The sequence below is a fragment of the Diabrotica virgifera genome, chromosome 5 (assembly GCF_917563875.1).
Source record: "Diabrotica virgifera virgifera chromosome 5, PGI_DIABVI_V3a".
Classification (NCBI taxonomy): domain Eukaryota; kingdom Metazoa; phylum Arthropoda; class Insecta; order Coleoptera; family Chrysomelidae; genus Diabrotica; species Diabrotica virgifera.
In genome coordinates this window covers 29,283,990-29,306,627 of record NC_065447.1, presented here as the reverse complement: position 1 = coordinate 29,306,627, position 22,638 = coordinate 29,283,990, and the positions used below count along the sequence as shown (strand labels likewise).

Below are 22,638 nucleotides of genomic sequence, written 5' to 3'. Positions count from 1 at the left end.
GCCTTAGTAGCGATCTTGGGCACCAGGTTGTCCGGAGTTCAATTCTGATCGCATATTCGTGTTTATCGACCCCAAAAACCCGTAACTAATCCATTTGCATTAATTTAATACCGAATGCCCTCGAAACTCCAGAAGATGACGTCCCTTGCAGTGACATTGCGCACCAGGTAATCCGGTGGTCTATTCTGATGGTATATGCGTGTTTAGCGACCTCAAAAACTCCCCGAGTAATCCGTTTGCACCAATTTGATACCGAAAACCCTCGAAACCCCAGAAAATGACGTCCCTTGCCGTGACCTTGGGCACCAGGTGATCCAGTGGTCTGTTCTGATGGCAGCTTCGTGTTTAACCACCTTAAAAACCCCCGAATAGTCCAGTTGTATCAATTTAGTGCCGAAATCCCTTGAAACTCCAGAAGATGACGTGCCTTAGTGGCGACTCTGGGCACCAGGTACTCCGGAGGTCAATTCTGATGGCATATTCGTACTTAGCGACCCCTAAAACCGGCGAGTAACGCGTTTGCATCGATTTAATGCCAAAAACTATCGAAACTCCAGAAGATGACGTCCCTTACAGTGACCTTGGGCACCAGGTGATCCGGTGGTCAGTTCTGATGGCGTAATCGTATTGAGTGACCCCAAAAACCCCCAAATAATAAATTTTGTTCCTTATTATACTGAGTTTGACTTTATTTTTGTATTTATGCAATTTTGGATGCATTTTATGCACTTTGCAGTGCAATTATGCATTTCCACCCATTTTTGAATAGTAGACTTTTTTCCTGACGCCATCCTGAACGCAATTCAAAAAACTGCAGGTCTCTAGGTGCTGTATTTAAAAAATTATTTATTCGGGTGTTTTTAGTGCTAAATGCCCTTGTCTAAGTCGTATTTTTTAATAAGAGACTTACCATTCCATTATATCCCAAACTTTTCTCCAAGAAACCCTAGAACAATAAAAAATATATGTACTTACATTTTCACAAAGGAAAACCAGAAAAATTTCACCACACAACGTATTCGCGTCTACAAAATAATGTAACTGCTTCTAATGAAAATGTGAAAAGACTACTAAAAATTTTCTGCTGGATTTAGTCTTTACAATGGCAATAAATCCCTCAAACAATGTTATCTGACAAGGTAAATAACGTCTAAAATTTAAAAATAAAGATTGTAAATAGAGCTGTAAAATGAGAGCAATCAGGCAAAATGTGTTTAATTTCGAGCAATGATAAATTAATTTTATTTTTACGTTAAAAAGAAAACAGGACGAGTAGTAATATTCTTCTTTCAGCAGCGTAAATATATAGTGTAGGTACAGGGTGTTTTATTGGGAAAGTAACATACGTTAACTATAGAAAGAGGACACTTAGGCGGTCTCAAAAATACTATGTATACTTAATGGGTCTTACTTCATTAATAACAAAGATACCGGGTGTTTTATCTATTTTGCCATTTTCTTATTTGGTTCATAACTTTTTAACCACACTATATATTTATTTTATATTTGGTACACAAATACTCTGTAAGGTGTACAATGAATTAATTTATTTACAATTGTAAAAAATCCAGGTCCGAATTAAAAAAATTGGAAAAATTTTCCGATCCAAAAAACAACACCCTGTACATTAATTTTTTTTAAAATGGATTTTGCATTTGAAAAGAGGATGAAAACTAAATTTAGTGGTATACTTTGAATTTTCGGCAAAATGATTTTTCTGGTCAAATTTTGAATTTGAATTCTGAAATTATGTGAATTGCGAGAGCTTGATGTAGAAAAAAATTGAAATACGACTTACAACTTGTTAACCACACTGTATATTTATTTATATTTAACTCACGTATATTTCTTAAGGTGGCCAATCAATTAATTTATTTACAATTATAAAAAATCCAGGGCCGGATTAACAAATATTGGAAAAATGTTCCGACCCAAAAAACACCCTGTATATTAAATTTTTCTATGGATTTTGCATTTGATAACGCCGTTCCGGACAGTGAGTGCGATTGCACCCCACTGCCGGCGCCGATGAGTTAGTGCATATTTATGAATTATTACACTTCTTTAAAATCCCTGGTTCTTACGACAGTTACATCAGATTTATTTCATATAGAAAAAGTTCCTCGACGAAAAAGAAGACATTAAAAATTTAGAATGTTCTAGAACTACAATATCATTGAAATATCCCGAAATCAAAATGCGCTTGATAGGTAAAGGGTGCAGGTTTCGTATACATTTTAAGAAATTCTGAATTAGATGAAGGTATTAGATGGAATTAGTTGTAGCTGATGTTTTGTAATTTAGAAAAACACCCTTGTAGTGCAATGCAAAAGAAGCGGTTTTAAATGTTTTAGATGGTTTGTAATGTTAAAGTTTAAATTCAGCGTTTTTCAACATATTCTAGTGTCCCATTTTAGGTTTTGAAGATTAGGCTCTAGCAATGAAAATGCCATAGTGACTCGTCAGTGGAAGTAATAAACTTTATTGATCTCATGAGAATCGTAAAAAATGGCAAAAATCGTACGCAAAAGAAGTTTATTTATTTACCAGCTTTATTGAAACTGCCTTCATTTGCAACAAAATGAAAAATTGTATACTAAAGCAACTCTTTTCATCTTTAAAACCCATTCCGATTTTTGTCGATAGGACACTCTTATCAAATAATATCGAATTTTTTAACGTGGAGTTGATACAAAATTTTATTTAAATTGATTCCTTGCGCGTAGCTGACATTCAAAATCGCCGGTCGCTTCAAGCATTGTTTCTAAGAGAACAGTTCATTTTACACAAAAAGTGCTGCACATTTTTGTTTATAACTATATCAGCTATTAGATCGCAGCTGGGAAATCTCTAAGAGACCAAATGAGAAATAAGTATAAAAATTTTATTCAGGAAACTTACTCTTTGTAGTCTAGTGAACATACACACTCTGTATTTAGGTATGTACTACTACTACTATTTTTAAAACTAAAACTACCATTTTAAAAGTAGTAGTAAGACTTTTTAATTCAGTATATAACACCGGAGTGACTCCCACAGGTTGGCTCAAATCCATCTTTATCACAATACCTAAAAAACACAATGCGAGAAAATGCTTAGAATATCGATTAATTAGCCTAATGAGCCACATTCTTAAGATTTTCCTAAGAATACTTTGGGAACAATTTGGAAGCAATTTGGTTTTAGAAATGCTATGGGAACAGGGGGGCAATTTTCGCGCTTAACATCCTATTACAAAAATGCCGTGACCAAAGAAAAGATGTATTTTCATGTTTCGTGGACTTCGAAAAGGCATTCGATAAAGTACAGCATGTAAAATTTATGCAAATACTGAAAAATATCGAAATAGATTACAAGGATATTCGAGTCATTAAAAATTTGTATTGGAATCAAACTGCTATCGTAAAAATTGAAGATAAATACACCGATAAAATCTCCATACAACGAGGAGTCAGACAAGGTTGCATTTTGTCGCCAACACTGTTCAATGTTTACTCGGACCAGTTATTTAAAAAGGCACTAGAGAGACAGCCATATGCAATAAAAATCAACGGGGAACTACTTAATGTGATTAAATCTGATGTAACTGTCGTAAGAACCAGGGATTTTAAAGAAGTGTAATAATTCATAAATATGCACTAACTCATCGGCGCCGGCAGTGGGGTGCAAGGGGGTGCAATCGCACTCACTGTCCGGAACGGCGTTATCTAACTGCCCCCACGAACTACCTGGGCCCATTAATCCCAAGTATTTGCTGCCCCATCGCCGAGAAAGTTGGGGATTAAGTTTTAATGACCGGAAATTCCAAATTTGATTATAGTTGAAAGTAAGAGTATAAATATTTTCAATCGTACAAAAGTACTTTTGATACATTAATAACAATATGTACAGATTTGAATTTAAATTTCAAACCGAAGCGAATAGTTTCTGATTTTGAAATAGCAATTCAAAATGCAGCCAAGTTATTGTGGCCCGATATTATAATTTTTTATTGCAAATTTCATTTAACACAAAATTGGTACCGAAAAATTCAAAATTTAGGTTTTTCCTCGGAATATAAAAATCAAACTGTTATTGGAAAATATTTAAAATTAATTTTCGGCATTCCTTATTTAGATCTAAATGATGTTGGTGACTTTTTCTGATGACCTTTTTAATATTATGCCAGAAAATGACAGAGTTTTGCAATTTATTGAACAACACACCATATTGTTTAACTGTAGTTTTTGTTATTGTATATAAGTTAATGTAGATTTATAAATAAACTTTATTCGATTATATAGTTATAGTTTCATTATTTAATCATTTAAAATTTTCGCTCATGCTTTGGGAATTGTGTTTCTTTTTGAATACAATAAAGTAAAATAAAAACTGGGGCTATATGTTCACAAAAATATTATCTAAGTACCTAAGTAGCGTGGGGGAGTTCGTAGTCGCCCGTCCGGAAAGCAGGTACCTACATAGCTATACATGTATTATAGTTGTATATTATATATTGCTTAATAGAATGTATATTTTCAGATGCAACCCTCTGAAGTTCAGATGCACCCCCTGAAAATAACCCTGGCGACGCTCATGACACTAACGTACCAGTCATATAGAATCGATGCATCCTATAGTAATACGAAGAAACGCGTTTCTATATCTAATCTAGAGCTCCTATAATAAAACCATTAGTAACTGATTACATTATATCATATTTTATATTAATTATAAAAATAGTCTAGTAAAATTTTTGCAATCTTCAGACATACTCACCTTATAATGAATAAACTTGTTTTATTATCTTACACATAAACACAAAAATGTTTAATTATTTTTAATTTTGATGTGTACGGGTGTAGCTATCAACTATTGAATTGAATTTAAAGAACAATTCTTTTTATTTCATATTTTGCGTCATATGAGTTTACAATTATTGATAAATAATTAATTATTAGTGGTCACTCAGATGTTTCAGCATTGGGAATTTTGATAATGGATTATAATTAGACCAATATATTTATTTATTTTGAATTTTTATTTATATTTTTAGCAGACGTTTGTTTGGAGATTTTGTTGACGTTGTTGATAGAAAAATCCGCATTTTAAATATTATGTGTCCTCCTTTTTATAGACTCTTGCATTGTTTTTCTATTTAACAGTAATGTTATTTTTTTCTGTTATAGAAAAGAGATGAGGAATATACAGGCACAGTGTCCGTCAAAAATCTCCCACGAGGAGAAGATTCTAAACTCCACAATACTAGAACGTCTCAGCAAAACTACTGAGATTATAAAAAGCGTCAAGCAGAGAAAGCTGGGGTATTTCGGACATGTAATGAGATGTCCCAAATATAGGTTGCTACAAAATATTATGCAAGGAAAAATAGCAGACAAAGGCAGTCCAGGACGAAGAAGAACTACATTGTTGAAGAATTTGCGAGATTGGTATGGTGTTGATACACGGTCTGGGACGTTTCGCCGTCGCCGTTTCGCCTTCGCCATTTCGCCGTCGCCGTTTCACCGTCGAGCCACTTCGCCGTCGGCCGTTTCGCCGTCGAGTCAGTTCGCCGTCGGCCGTTTCGCCGTCGCCATCCCGGCATTGGTTAAGTTTACAAGAACGTGATAACATACTAACTTTTTTATACTAAATGTCGCAAGAACGTGATAACATATTAACTTTTTTTTATACTAAATGTCAGTGTAAATAAAATGCTGATGTTGCTAGTAAAACCAAGTTATATTTTCGTATTCAACTATACATCGTTTTCGTCTGAAAAATGAAATATTTACAGTATTAAAAATATTTAAAAAGTTACATTTCATAATTATGGGCAAGTCCTCTAAGATATTCTAAAATATCTCCATCGGAATTGAAGTTTCGGACTAATCTTAAAATTCGCTCATCCGCGTCCCTATATTTTTTCTTTTTCAAGGGTGGCATATTTCCAGCAACTATTTGTTCATAGTGAACGTCCCTACCCTATATGTATATAATCGTTCGAAAACCCTTCAAAACTTATATACAGTGGAACCCCGATAAGTCGGCCCACGATAACCCGGAACTCCGGCTAACCCGGACCGCTTTTTATCAGACAAACATTTCAACAATAAAAATGTATGTAATATAATATTTAAGAGATAATGGATATTTGTGTAATTTGAACTGCATATACCATAGTAAAAATGACTCATGGCACACCACATTCATTGTCGTGTTATCGAAAACAACAGGCACCTGTAGTATCCTTTATTTATTTGAAACTGCCTTAGCATTGTTTAGAAAAAACTAAAAGACTATTAAAATTCTTTTTTAACAATGGTCTTAGTCATCACTGTTATTAAATAACATAACATCAGAGACGGTATTGTATGTAGTAAAGTCGTATTGTTCGCTTCCGTAAACACAAAATCTATTCAGATTTTGTGTTTGCGTGTTTTTTGTCTACGTAAGGGCAACAAAACGTAAAATGTTGTAGTGACAATGGAAAAGAAACTAGAAGCATTAAGTAGAATTATTGATAAAGCCGAATATTGCAGCATAATATGGTGTCGGTACATCTACAGTATCAGATTGGAAGAAAAATAGAACTAAAATCGAAGAATTTTGTTTCAAAATGATAACAAAATACAGTTTGGACAATCGGTGCAAAGCTAATAATAAAGCTAAAAATGAGACTCTCGACGACGCTTTGTATGTATGGTTTTGTGCGTAACGCGAACGTGGTTTATCAGTGTCTGTGTGACAATTATAACGGAGTTTATCTGTAAGCGTACCATATTATATTAATTTTTACCATTTTCTCCGGCTAACCCGAATTTTCGATAACCCGGATCGGCCGCGGTCCCGATTAATCCGAGTTAACGGGGTTCCACTGTACAAGTAATGATCATCCCGAAATTATAAGTACGAATGCTAACAACGAAATGGCGACGGCGAAATGGCTCAACGGCGAAATGACTCAACGGCGAAACGGCGACGGCGACATGGCTCGACGGCGAAACGGCGACGGCGAAATGGCGACGGTGAAACGGCGACGGCGAAATGTCCTAGACCCGTTGATACAAGCATGTTATTTAGGGTGGCAGTGAAAAAAATATTATAAAAAAAAAGAATGTGTGTGTACTTTGTACTCACGTAAGAAGTTATATTTCTATTATATGATTTCAACGAAATAAATATACTTTCAACAGGTTATTTGTATTTTATTTAAAGATTAAACTAATTTTTACTTACTACTTTCCAAAAAATTTAATTAAAACAATACCAAAAATAAAAAAAATAGATAACACACGGATTCGAACCGGGGACCTCTCGATCTCCGGTCACACGCTCTACCACTGAGCTATACTCCCTTTGCTTTGACAGGTTACAAGATTTCTCATACATACTGACAAATTTAATACACCAAGTGAATTATACAAAAATACTTTAAATATACTTACTATTATTATAAAATATCTTATTCCCGAGGAAGACAAATCCAAAGACACAAAAATTATAATAAATATATTTACTAAAAACACTAAGAATATATTCTTTTCACGCACACCTTATTTGCGCTACATAAAGATGTAGTGACTAATACCATACTGTCGGTGTGCGCATGCGCCAGGGAATGTAAACATTCATCCTAGTGCCTAAAGAAGTATAACTTCAAAAAGGACTAAAATCCTTTATAAATAGGCTTATCATACGTCCCGGTTTGATCGGGAAGGTCCCGGTTTGAGATCCCCGTCCCAGAGTCCCGGCCGGTCTGCATTAGCGTCCCGGTCAAACTTGAACCACACCGACACCCCGGCCGGCATGTAGGCCAGCATGAGAAAACGAAATTCTACATTCACAAAAAAAGTTGAAAATGACATATTGATTGAAGAGCGGACATCAAGGACCATCTAAAGTGATCGAAACACAAGACCAGCGCAAGTACCATTGCAAGCTCATCTACCATAACCTCGTTTTTCTAAAATGTCGAACCCGCAGACATTGAACTTTCCATTGCTGCTAAGGAAGCTACTTTTGCATTCCATATAGTAATGCACGATGGCTGGTTTTTGTGGCGATAACTGTAATACGAATTTCGGAGAGGTACAAAGTCTATTCCAGGCTCAAGGAAAGTCTCGGGGTTAACATAAAAGGTACTGGTTGCAGCGCACACATCTTTAACACTACAACCCGACATGCATTTGATGGTCTTTGGTTTTCCTGTCCAAATAGATATTATCGTTGTAAAAATAGTTTTGCCAGACAGCTAACGTTCGAGTACAAAAAATTAGTGGCACAGAAATACAAGATCTGTCTTATTACCAGCTGTGAAAAGAATCCGCAGTTATACGAAGGCCTGAAAGCTTATTTTCTTGTTCAAGTAAACTTCCCGCTCGCATTGCGGCTGTTCTTCACAACAGAAATTGGAGCACTTTACTTTTGGTTTGTGCTCGGTGCTCGGACAGTTACCCATTAATGCCCAATGTATTTTATGTAATACGTAAGACACTGCTACATATTTCGCCATCTAATTTATTAGAAAAAAAAGTAAACAATAGTTCTGTCCTAATATGGCACAGAGTAGATGTTAGAAGGTAACTGTTTATCGTATTATTAAAAATTTATTATCGTTTGGCAGTAAAGCTTGATTAGATTTTTGCTAAGCTTTCTTAGGTTACATTATAGTGCACCAGTTGCATGCCAAATGAGTTTGTAGGACTTTTTCGACTTCATCATCATTCTCTTTGCCTTATCCCTATGCGGGGTCGGCTTCCCTAATTGCATTTCTCCACACAATTCTATATTGGGCCATATCAATGTTAATCCCCTTTACCAACATGTCCTGCCTTATCGTCTCCCCCCAGGTCTTCTTTGGTCTTCCTCTCCTACTCCTTCCAGGAATCTGCACTTCAGCTATTCTTCGTATTGGATGATTAACGTCTCGACGTTGAACATGACCAAACCATCTTAACCTATGCTCTCTCATTTTGGCATCAATTGGTGCCACACCTAGACTTCCCCTAATATACTCATTTCTAATTTTATCCTTCTTTGTCACTCCACTCATCCATCTAAGCATTCTCATTTCCGCCACATGCATTCGCTGTTCCTCTTTCTTTTTCACTGCCCAACATTCAGTTCCGTACATCATAGCTGGTCTTATGGCTGTTTTATAGAATTTTCCCTTCAGCTTCATTGGAATTTTTCTGTCACACAACACACCACTCGCTTCTTTCCACTTCATCCATCCAGCACTAATTCTACTGCATGCATCTCCATCTATTTCTCCATTACTCTGTAATACCGATCCTAGGTACTTAAAACTATTGCTTTTTACAATCATTTCACCATCCAAAGATACCATTTTATTTGTAGTAGCTCCATCTTTAAATGAACATTCCAAATACTCTGTTTTTGTCCTACTAAGTTTTAAACCTTTTTCCTCCAGAGCTTGTCTCCACTGTTCCAGTTTTTGTTCTAAGTCTCTTTCACTATTTCCTACTAACACGACATCATCAGCATACATTAAGCACCATGGAATGTTACCCTGTATTTTCGCTGTTATCTGGTCCAAAACTAATGAGAATAAATACGGACTAAGCACAGAACCTTGATGCAATCCTACTTTCACATGAAATTTATCAGTCTCTCCCACACCTGTCCTAACACTAGTCGTTACTCCCTCATACATATCCCTCACAATCTTTACATATTCACCAGGGACTCCTTTCTTATTGAGTGCCCACCACAGAATCTCTCGAGGAACTCTATCATATGCTTTCTCAAGATCAATGAATACCATATGAGCGTTTGTTTCTTTACTCCTGTATTTTTCCATCAACTGCCTTATAGTGAAAATTGCATCTGTTGTTGATTTACCCTGCATAAAGCCAAATTGATTCTCGGATATTTCGGTCTCTTCACGTATCCGTCTATCAATTACTCTTTCCCATATTTTCATGGTGTGGCTAAGCAGTTTTATAGCCCTGTAGTTTGTACATTGTTGTATATCTCCCTTGTTTTTGTAAACAGGTACCAGTATACTGCTTCTCCATTCGTCTGGCATTTGTCCAACTTCCATAATTCTATTAAATAGACCTGCTAGCCACCTTGTTCCTGTCTCTCCCAATGCTCTCCATACTTCCCCAGGAATATCATCTGGTCCTACCGCTTTTCCTTTCTTTATTTTTTGAAGCGCTTGAGCCACTTCCTCATTGGTTATTTTGGTGACCATTGCTGCTACTGTCTCCGTTGACTCTACAGGCTGTCTGTCAAATTCTTCATTTAATAAGCTGTCAAAGTACTTTCTCCATTTCTTTTTGACATCCCTTTCGTGAACTAGTATTTTATTATTTTCATCTCGGATACATCTAATCTGATTAAAATCTTTTGCTTTCTTTGCTCTCTGTTTGGCTATTTTATATATCTTCGTTTCGCCTTCCCTGGTATCAAGTTGATCGTATAGGTTTGAATACGCTTCTGCTTTAGCTTTTGCTACTGCTACTTTCGCTTCCTTTTTGGCGACCATATAGTTTTGAAGATCTATGTCCGATCTGGTTTCTTGCCACTTTTTATATAATTTTCTCTTCTCTTTTATTTTTCCTTGTACTTCATTTGACCACCACCAAGTCTCTTTATCTTCAAACTTCTTTCCTGACGTTTTCCCAAGTATTTCAATAGCCGTCTCTCTAATAATATTGGCCATTTTTCTCCAAATTGTGTTAGGGCTTCCTTTCATGTTCCAACATATTTTTTCTACTATTCTTTCCCTGAATAGACCTTCCTTCTCATCTTTTAGCATCCACCACTTGATTTTTTGTGGTCCTCTCCGATATTTTTGTTTAGTTTCGCTTTTTACTTCGATGTCCAGAACAAGCAGCTTATGTTGTTGGCTTACTGTCTCACTAACTATTACCTTGCAGTCCTTGCATTCACGTATGTCTTCTTTCCTTATCATGAAGTAGTCTATTTGGGATTGATGTTGTCCACTTTTGTAGGTAATAAGTTGAGTTTCTCTCTTTTTAAAGAATGTGTTAACAATCGCCATATCCAATGCTGTTGCTAATTCTAGCATGTCATCTCCAGCTTCATTTCTAGTTCCAAAGCCTAATCCCCCATGTATTGTTTCATATCCTGTCTTGGCTTGGCCCACATGTGCATTGAAATCACCTCCTATTATAACTTTCTCCTCCGCTGGAATATCACTCAGTATGTCTCCCAATTGATCATAGAAAGCTCTTCTTTCATTCTCACCCAGACCTGTTTGAGGAGCATACACACACACAACATTCAATACCTCTTTATCAATTACAAATTTCACTGACATCATTCTATCACTCGTTCTTACAACTTCTACTACGTTATCTTTTATTTCACTATCAGCAATTATACCAACTCCATTTCTAGTGTTACTACTCCCTACATACCACAATTTATATCCATCACCTAGTTCTTTCGCCCTTTGTCCTTTCCACCTAGTTTCTTGAATACAAGCAATTTGAACTCTTCTTCGTTTGAGCGCATCCACTAACTCCAGACTCTTACCTGTAAGACTACCAAGATTCCAAGACCCTATCCTGATTTTTCTAACCTGTAATGGTGTTCCCCCTGAGATAATCCTCACCCGGAGATCCGAATGGAGGCTCATTTTACTTCCGGAACATTTTACCTCAGGAGATGCCATCATTTCAGTATAAGTTTTTATTTCGTTTGGAGAAGGTCTTTTCATTATTATGGCCTGAAAAGATTTTTGGATATTTGATGCCTGAATGCCTTTTCTATCAGCACCATACCCTGCCCTGTCCTGCACGTTTAGCCAATACACCACCAATGCAACCAAAGTGCAGTATTACCCCACACCCGCCTGCATTTTTCTGTATAGGCCAGGATCCCTACTGTAAGGACTGCCCTATAAGCCAATGTATTGTTGCCCGTATCCCGCCACTAGGAGGCACGTACTTCATTCGGGATACTGACTTTTTCGACTTATTTTGAGAAAAGTTTTGTAGTACTCAACTAATAAGGCTTCTAAATATCGAATAGTGATATAAATATTGTTGAAATTTATACCGGTGAGTATTTTGAAGGTTATTGATTTTTGCGTATGATATATAATACGCTGGGCACTCGTAGTAACTAATCAACATTGTTTCGATTTTAGAAAAAAATGACGAAAAAGTATGATCCTAACAATCCCAAGGATGTGTTGAATTGTTGAAAATGTAGTTTAATGTAGAATGTAATGTAGAAATGAGTTTAATAGATGACGATACTTTGGAACACAAAATTTACCAGTGTAACGAAGTTCAACTCACTTTGCATTGTCCAAACAACGGAAATCTAAATTAAAGTTTTCGTTATTACCTCCGGTAGTGACTGGAAGTTGTGCAGTAGAAGAAGCGATGGAGCCGTATTATGGACATAATTTAACGCAGCGGTCTACTCGGGGAAAACCCATCCATTATGGATATAAACTCCGGTGTATTGCAACCAGTAAAGGTTACCTTGCACAATTGCATCCCTATACTCAAAGTGGAGATAAACTACAGGGTAACTCGTTAGGATGTTTCGTCTCAGAAAAGCTGTGTAGGCTTTTTATTATACCACAGGAATCTGTTATCTACATAGGTATTTTTTAATTTTTTTACATCTTTACTTTTACTGACAAGTTTGAGGGAGCAAGAGATTCACTGTACCGGCAAAAGTAGATAAGACAGGATTGGAAGAACCCCACTCAAAGAGTGGGGTTCTACTACCCTACATACCGAAAAACAATAGCTCACTTTTATTCGCTGGAATGATAAGTAATAATAAAGTTACTATGGCAACTAATATTTCAATTTCAGAAATATGTATTTACTATAGGAAGCTGTAACCGATGTAATGGTCCAGAAACAGATGGTGGTTCCTCAACCAAACGTTGTGCAAATATCTACACCACCCATTCCCTTGTTATATTATAACAAGGGAATGGGTGGTGTAGATTTATTCGATAAATTAAGAGCTTTGTATAGTATTTGCATTCAATATAAAAAATATATTGGGCGACATTCAGATTTTGTTTGAATGGGGCAATACTGAACATGTGGCTTCTTTACCGCAAAATAACGCAATTTATTTATTAGAATTTTCCCAGAGAAGTGTGGAGGCCCTGCTGACAGCTTCAGATCATATATTCCAACGCTACGTGGTGTACCTACGTCAAAACTCCTCAAAATATGTTGGTGAGGAAATTCGCTTGGATAATATGGGTCATTTGGTGGATAAAATTTAAAAAAGGTGTGGCAAATGTGGCAAGTGCACCTAATATCGGTGCATTAAATGTAATGTAGGACTTCATCCCGAGCAATGTTTCGTTAAATATCACAAGTTGTAAAAACTATAAAATAAATTAATGCCTTATGATATTTTGTTTCCTTCGTTGCCCAGCGTATGATATATCATACGTCAAAAAAAAAAGACAGTTACAAAGAAAAAAAAAGTAAATTTTACACATTGCTATTAAAAACAACCTCCATTTATTCCATTCTGAAGTTTTGTTTTCATTTTGATAAAATTTTAATTTTGGGCATTAATGGGTTAAATGTAGGTATTCAACAAATCATTGAGTCTATGAAGAAGACTAACACAACTGCGACATATGTAGGTATGTAGTTGACAAAGTTAAAAACGAATCTTCAAAACAGGATGGAAAATTGATTTCTTCCACAAGCAGCTCCACAACTCTTAACTGAATTGAAAGACTCCATAAATGTCGAAAACTTCATGAGTGACGTTCACGTTTTTATGAAGGCGGCATTTCGTATTTAGAATTGTGGGAAAAGATGGAGCCGAAGATTTTGACTGGATTTGCTTGTAAATGAGCTTAATGAGTAAAATCGAAAAAGCAGCCGAAAATATAAAAAAAAAATGCAAAAACTCAATCGAAAACCCAAATAATGACTGATGAGCTGTTTGATGAGGTGTTATTGGTAAAAGGCTTCTTCCAACAAAATTCCAATAAAGCTGGTTACTCCGAGAAATTGGTCCAACTATTCACCATTTTCACAAGTAGCATATTGAAGTGCCGAATTTAAAAAAAATGTGGAGTTTGCTATGTATCTACTCGGTATTTCAGCGCCAGTGGAAAGAATTTTTTCACAGATGAAAAAAAATGTATTCTTACGATTGAGGGGGGATGGAAGAATGCCTTGTGGAAGCCTCGCTTACGTGCCAACTCAACTTGAATATTTATGTCGTAAAGTCAATTTTATGACAACATTTAGGACAACAAAAAAAATTCTGAACAAAATGCACTCTAGTGAAAAATCTTAAGCAGCATGAGCGAATGATAAAACTGGGCAAAGGACATCGCACACATCTTATGGAAAATATAATGTCACTCAAATTCAATAAAATTTATATGAATAGATTCGTTTTAAATTAACGGTCAATTCTTATCATTGCGCCAACTCTTAATTATGATTAATTACGGCGCAAATCGCAATTAAAGTTTATCAAAATCAAATTTTTTAGTCAGTAAAAGTGTCAGTTACAATCACGATTGCTCTGGGTGCTATTCAAAAAGGTGCTAAATCCCGCTGGGCCTAAGCGGATTAGTAAAACTAATCCGCTGATTTATGGAGTACCGACAATTTGGGTATTATAAAATATTTTTTTTCTCTCTAACTTATGTACGTATCCATTTGATTTCAGATTTATTTATATCAATTTCTGCTCTTATTATTGAAAATATAGAGTTGGCGCAATGATAAGATTTGATCGTTAATTTAAAACGAATCTATTCGTATAAATTTTATTGAATTTGAGTGACATTATATTTTCCATAAGATGTGTGCGATGTCCTTTTTAGTGTTGTTTTTATTAATTGTGCTTTGCCTCTTTTTCTATAAAAAATATACTCACACTGATTAATATGTGTTCAGTTCTTAATAATTTTGATTGCATTTCAAATATGAACAACACAAAGTAAGCGAAAAGCAAAACTAAAATTAAATATTTTTAGAATTTTTTATAAAAGATATTTTAAAATAGCAAGATATTTCTACTATTGTCAGATTAAAAACTCGACACGGGAAATATGAGGCACATCTGCACAAATTAGGAATAATTAATTCATCAGTATGTTTTTGTGATAATGTTTCGATTAGAGATTTAAACCATATTTTCTTGGAATGCAAAATTAACGAGAGATATATAAATCAATTATATTACAATTTACGACAAACACAAGTTCATTTTCCAATTAGTATAGAATATCTACTAAGTTGTCATAAAATGGAAATATTTAAATTACTCATAAACTACTTGAAAGAAACAAATATAATCATTTAAGTGAAATACGTATAAATATAACAAAACTAATAAATTGAGGTAAAAATAAAATAAAAATCTGTGGCTAACGGACTCGCATCCAAGCCATTTTTCACACACACACACACACATACACACACAAAACTAAAATTAGCCTCTTCCTCTTCTGCGTCCCGGTTTGGCTCTTCCTAATTATGGTAAGCCTATTTATAAAAGGTATATTTTTAAAAATCCCTGAAAAGGGCTACATCACCGAACTAGTTTTCGATCGGATGACCGTTCGTCATCAGTGCTTACGTGATCTAACATGCTAACCACCAAAATACAATAGTATTAAAATATATGGGTAAAAAAACTTTAAAATTGATCCGTCATAGATAAAATATGTGAACTTAAACATGGATGTTCAAAATATTCCATGTAATATGCTCCAGGTACAATCTGAGCTCTAAATAGACTTGTTCATATGTTGACTGTATGGTGGCAAGTGAAAAATAGTGAGGAAGTGAAAAATATGATAGCTATGACGATAAACAACGTTCTGAAAGTACATGATACATGAATAAGAGAAAAGGCGAAAGTTCAAAGATCAGGACATGATATTATACAAAAGTATAGAAAAAGAGGTCAAAGGATCAATCAGAATAGCTGAGGATATATGGCTAAGCGGCTATTCAGACTGGGGCACTGGTGTCTGACACCGGTATCCGCCACCGTGCAGCAAAGCATTGTTTTAAATGAACGACTACAGACGAGCCACTTTTGAATGTCTGGCTGATTTTAGTGGCCCATACTTTACTGTAATTGAAAACCGGTTGCCGGACACCGGTGTCTTGGTCTGAACAGGTACTAATAGAACAATGTGCAGAAATATAGATATTGCAACATAAACACCTGGATGACACACAGTTTGGTTTCCGTAACGGGTTTGGAACGAGAGAGGCACTGTTTGGAATGAACGTACTTGCTCAAAGATGTCGAGATATATCTGTAGACATATACTGTTGTTTTATTGACTTCAAAAAGGCATTTGATCGTGTTAAGCACTCTATATTGATCGAAGTTCTAAAAGACATTGGCTTGGACGGCAGAGATGTTCGAATAATTGCAAATTTGTATTGGAATCAAACAACACCAGTTTTAGTACATGGTGTGGAATCACAGGCTCTTAATATTAAAAGAGGAGTACGGCAGAGATGCCTCTTATCACCCCTGCTTTTCAACGTTTACTCCGAAAGAATTTTCAGAAAAGCACTTTCTGAAAAACAAGAAGGAATACTTGTGAACGGTGAAGGTCATCAATAATTTGCAATATGCGGACGATACACTACTCCTAGCTTCTAGTAAAGAAGATCTGAAAACACTACTTGATAGTGTCGTTGAGAGTTGTAGGGAGGTAGGTCTGGATCTGAACATACGGAAAACCAAAATACTCGTAATAAGTAAATAACAGTATATAAAACCGTCTATATATGTAAATAATACCAAACTTGAGCAAGTTGATAAAATCGTTTACCTTGGACAGCAATTAAATTGTAACGCAGAAAGTCACGGCGAAATTAGATCTAGGATAGACCAGGCTAGAGCCGCTTTTAGAAGGATGTCCAAGGTGTTATGTAACAGAGACCTAAAATTGGCATTGAGGATCCGCCTACTTCGCCGCTACGTGTTCTCGGTCTTACTTTATGGTGTCGAGTCCTGGACTGTGAATAAAATCGATCTAAATCGCCTTGAGGCTTTCGAAATGTGGTGATATAGAAGAATTTTAAAAGTTTCCTGGGTGGAGAAGATTCGAAACTCCACAATATTAGAACGTCTCAGCAAGACTACTGAGATCATAAAAAGCATCAGACAGAGAAATCTGGAGTATTTCGGACATGTAATGAGAGGTCCCAAATATAGGTTGCTACAAAATATCATGCAAGGAAAAATAGCAGGCAAACGCAGTCCAGGACGAAGAAGAACCTCATGGTTGAAGAACTTGTGATATTGGTATGGTGTTGATATAAGCATGCTATTTAGAGTGGCAGTGAATAAAATTAAGATAGCTATGATTGTAACCAACGTTCTGAAAGGACATGGTACATGAAGAAGAAGAACATAAACACGATTCATTCATAAACTATATGCACAAAAAAAATAAAAAACCTGCTTGCTTATACAACCCTAGAAGAGTTGGGCTTTAGGTCTTTAGCAGACCACCAAGGCAAACCACTATCAAGTGTGGAAGACAGACTAGATACTTGGAAGAAATATGAGGAAGTAGCTTTTGCAGATAAAAGGCAGCAACACTTTTTCTGAGATTAGGACAAAACCCTCGATTGCTCTGATTACTTCTGTATAAGTAATAATCGCTAGTCCTCGTCTATGTTGAATGTCGATATTTCCCAAGTAATATAAGATACCGATTTTAGCGAAAGGTATCCTGAGTTAGACCACCATGTCTCGCCTACTCCTAATAGCCCGGGAGGTAGTGTCAAATTTGACCGGAGCATTTTAGCATGGCTGTTTTCTTTTTATTTAGTTAGGTGTTTCAAAGCCTATTAACAAATGATGTGTCAGCTGGCCGAAACCGGAGATTTTAGGCAAGAAAAGGTAAAATGTGAAACTTGATGGAAAAACACTACAACTTATATGTCAAATATTTATCTCCTTGACTTACGTGTATAATGGCCTAGAATACCTACCTACTGGCTTTCACCCAAGGGACTCGAGTTCAATTCCAAGCCCTGAAAAACTTTTTTGTTTTTAAAATTGGCATTTTCATTTGAAAAATAATTATTTTTTGATAATACCACGCTTTTATTTTTTATACGACACAATATGAAAAAGTCCGTAGGTATGTCTTTTATAGAATTGTAAACTATGCATTTGATCATATATATTATGATTGGCCTCCTTAATAAGCAATAGCTTCCATTAATCAGTTATTTTTTATTTTTTTGGACAAACTGTTTTCTTAATTTTATATGATGTAGAACCAAAAGATACATACAACCCTAATTTCATAGTTGTCAATGCAGATCAAAATGCATAGTTTACAGTTCTATAAAAGACATAAGTACAGACTTTTTCATATTGTGTCGTATAAATAATAAAAACGTGGTATTATCAAAAAATAATTATTTTTCAAATCAAAATTAAAAACAAAAAAGTTTTCAGGGCCAGGAATTGAAACCGAGTCGCCTGGGTGAAAGCCAGTAGCTAGTATTCTAGGCCGCTATACACGTAAATCACGGAGATAAATATTTGACATATAAGTTGTAGCGTTGTTCCATCAAGTTTCACATTTTACTTCTTCTTGCCTAATCCCCGGCTTTGGGCCAGCTGACACATCATTTGTTCATAAGCTTTGGAACACCTAACTAAATAAAAAGAAAACAGCCATGCTAAAATGCTTCAGTCAAATTTGACACTACCTCCCGGGCAATAATATATTTATACTCAGTCTGTTGATTTCCTGAAGAATGTTATGTTTTTTACCTGGTTGATGAATGATTTTGACGTTGTGGACAAAGAGGTGTCTGACAAGGTTGTGTGTTATGCCCAACTTTGTTTAACGTGTACTCGGAAACAATATTCAACGAAGCCTTCGAAGGACAATGTGGAGAGATCGAATTGGGGGAGATATTATTAACAACATCAGATATCCTGATGACACAGCAATCATAGCTGAAAGTGTCGAAGATCTTCAATTCGTTATAGATCGAGTCACTAGAGAATATTCCAAAGACGGATTTTGGGCGGCTCGAAAGACAAAGTTACTTGTGGTTAGTAAACAGCTGGTTGGCTCTATGCCACTAATTGTCAACAGTGAGCCTATTATAAAAGTTAATCGTTCAAAATACCTAGGAAGTTCGATAAATAAGACACTAAATCCCGATGAATAAATTAAAACTCGTATAGAAATTGCAAGAGAAACTTAGATCTATACTGTGCGAATCTCAGCTGAACTTACAACTAAGAATCATATTCCTAAAATGTTACGTGTATCCTGTATTACTCTCAGGGTGTGAAACCAGGATCATGAAGGTTAATCTGATGACCAAACTAGAAGCCTTAGAGATTTGGTCATGTCGTAAAATACTTAAAATCTCATGGGTTCAACGCATTTCAACATACAGGTCCTAAACAGAATACAATGAGTCTGCAGACCAATAATTGTTGCCACAATCATTTCATACAGAGTACCTAGTTTGTTAAGATTATTTTCAGTGGAAAACATTCCTAAAATGTTTTAATGCTGATTCCAGATATAATATTAAGACAAATTACTAGTGATAAATCTTTTGTAAATTAAAAATTTTGACGTAGCTTTCGTATTGTTAATTATCAGTATCAAAGTCAAACAAATAACTATTTATAGCAAATATATTTATTTATATTGTATCCTTCGATGTCATCTTTGACAAATGGCTATCCAGCTTGACATCGTGACGTCAATTCCTAGTGCTATCGCACATTGAAATTGATACAGTGGTGTATTATAATTTATTAAACAACTTATTAATCTCGTCTTTAAACGGATTTTTTCTCAAGTGGAGATACTAAAAGATGAGAAGAAATTGAAAAACGTTACTTATACTAAAAAGTATATTATTTGTTAAAAGTACTCCTTAAATAGAATATAAGAATTTATATTAAGAATCCTGGATCAGCTTAAAACTGGACCCGCACGAACATGACTGGAGCAGTTTAAATGGTTGTGATGCTGCGATGGAGAAGGCAATAGAAAAACTCCCATAAGAAATTTCTAGAAATGTTTTCATGGCAGCAGACTACGATGAGAAAACATTATAGTCCATTCTTTGACGGTTTTTGCGGTAAATTTTAAAGAACCACTTGGATTGACTTGAAATTTGGCATACATATAGATAATATGTCAAAGAAAAAAAGTGATATTGTGCCGATGTGTGCTTTTGCTCTGGGGGTGGGTACCACACCTTCTCGGGGGTGGAAATATGTAACCTCAAAATAACCTCGGAAATTAATAGATATTTCAATTCTGAGTAAAAAATCTTATATACGACTTTTTCGGTAAATTGATATTTAGCAAGTTATTCACGATCGAAATTGATGATTTCCTACATGAAAAATGCATGTTTTTGAGTGGATTTTCAAAAATATCTCTTAAATTATGCATTTTTACGAAAAAGTCATAATCAAAAAGAAACCTATTAAATGGGTGAATGGAGTGGTGTTTAACCTAAGTTACAGCCTACTTAAAATCGGGGTTTTTTCGAATTAACCTTGAATCAAACATTTTATCATTAAATAACGCAAGAAATAGATTTTTAGAAAAAAATTATGGAGATATTTTTTAAATATTTTACTGATGGCTTTAAAAGGTGCTATGATAAAAGTGATTTGGATAAAAAATAGCTGAGTTATTACAAAAACAAAACGATTATGTCGTTGAAAAATCAAAAGAGTAATTATTTAAATTGGTGAATTTTCCACAAAAATAAAAATTAACATTATTCCATACACAATTAGGTTTATTTATAGCCTGACTACGCGTTCTGAGATTTTAACCAGTTTAAAGTGCTTAGGTTTGAAAAAAATTTCAATTTAGTATTAAATTATTTTTTGATATTTTATAAATGTTTTCCATTTTTCCAAAATTACTTGAAAACTAAAAGAAATCTGAAAAATATATGTCAATACTAAAATATAGTATTTTTATTCTAAAACTTATTCAGTTTTTTCAATGTCTCTGTGGTAAACACTGAGTGAGATATTTATATTTTAAGTTTGCACGTAAGTGTGAGAAGCAGTTTTCTAAGCTATTTGAATCGCATGCTTTAAAAATCAAAGACTTCCAGAAAGTCCAGCTTCTGAGTACTTTTAGCACTTACAATTCCCCACAAAATAAGCTTTAGAACAATGAAATATCTTGAAAATTACAGAAGTTATCGTTAAAAAACCACATTGAAACTTACGTTGAATACTTTTTAAGCGTTGATATAAATATTTTATTTTTTTTTTCATGAAAAAGGCGCATGGTATGAAAAAAAGGGAAGATATATTTTCTGTCATAAATTAAATAAGTAACTCAAAAATGCTTTTTAATTTGAAATACCTCAGTGGCGTACTATTTTTTTTTAATTCAGATTATTACCCGTATGCGCGCCAATGGTGAATATAAAATTCTTAATAGTAAGTCTGTCAATAAATGCGTAATAACTACCTCTTAAAACCCACCAAATTTTATTTGCATATCTCAACCGGTTTTAGAGCAATCAATAAATCTTCACTTTGCAAGAGAAATCTCAACACCCCGTATCTTGGAACTTCATTAGCTACGACACTGGTTCTACTAGATCTCCAAACTTCATACATACACAAATTTTTTCAGTTTTTCATAATCTATATTTCTGCTTGGAATATTTTTTCGATAAAATACTTACTTTTTGAGTTATTTGCGAAAAACCGTCTAACAACGTGGTTCTTTTGTTGAAAAATGAACATATTCACTCGCAAATAACTCGAAAAGTATTGACTTAGTGAAAAAACTTTATAGAACAAAAGTTGCTTAGAATTAGTCAGTTTATCCATTTTCGGACTTATTTTGGACCTATATTTTTTCACCCCCGATAAGGGGTGAAACTCACCCCCGGGGCAAAAGTACATATCGGTACTATATCACTTTTTTTCCTTAACTTATTAGCTATGTGAATGCCAAATTTCATGTCAACCCAAGCGGTTGTTTAAAATTCACAGGTTTTGCAATATTTTAACGTGAGTGAATGATCTAATAAATCTATTTGCAGGGGTAATTTATAAGGGCTGAAAATATTAAATACTTAATAAACTAAATTGCAAACATAAAATAAAGTTCAGATCACTACAAAATACATTATTACTTAATTTAAAGTTACAAAATATTTTTTAAACAAATTCTTATTTAGAGGGTAGTGTTTAAGGGTTTAAAAATAGTTATAAACTATAAAATACATTTCAATATGAGAAACAATCAAATTCCTGTATTTAACATACTATTTAACGTACCTTCACATAATTTAGATTTAAATAACGCTTATATTGGCTGTTTTTAATTTTTGATAAAAAAGGGTAGTTTTCACCCCTTAAAAATAAAAAGCACATATTGTAGTCACAAAGAGAAGGATAAGATGAGCTTATTTGCAAAATTTCTTCTAAATTGTAGCGGTTCTTTAGAATTTAGAGGTCTTGCAATATTTTACCGTTAACGAACGGACTATTACTAATCATGGTGATCGGATAGTAGGGTCTGCCAGGATGTCAGCCAGCGAAATATGCCAGATGAGCATGTGTGAGTTAAGAAAAAGAAGTCTCAACCTTGTTGTACTTTAGTAAAGTCCATCCCGGACCGTATTC

At 34.8% G+C, this 22,638-nt stretch overlaps 1 protein-coding gene across 3 annotated transcripts in view; it reads right to left on the bottom strand.

Annotated features, from left to right (window-relative positions):
* Nucleotides 1-22,638, bottom strand: part of LOC114334761 (uncharacterized) — a 601,548-nt gene that overhangs the window by 541,566 nt on the left and 37,344 nt on the right. For 2 of the 3 annotated variants that reach the window (XM_028284875.2, XM_028284855.2), the window contains exon 2: nucleotides 911-946. In XM_028284875.2, the coding sequence (XP_028140676.1) occupies nucleotides 911-918 (8 nt within the window). In that variant the 5' untranslated portion in view covers nucleotides 919-946. Of the gene's footprint in view, nucleotides 1-910; nucleotides 947-975; nucleotides 1,117-22,638 lie in introns of those variants that run through there. The other variant, XM_028284860.2, reaches the window with a different exon arrangement.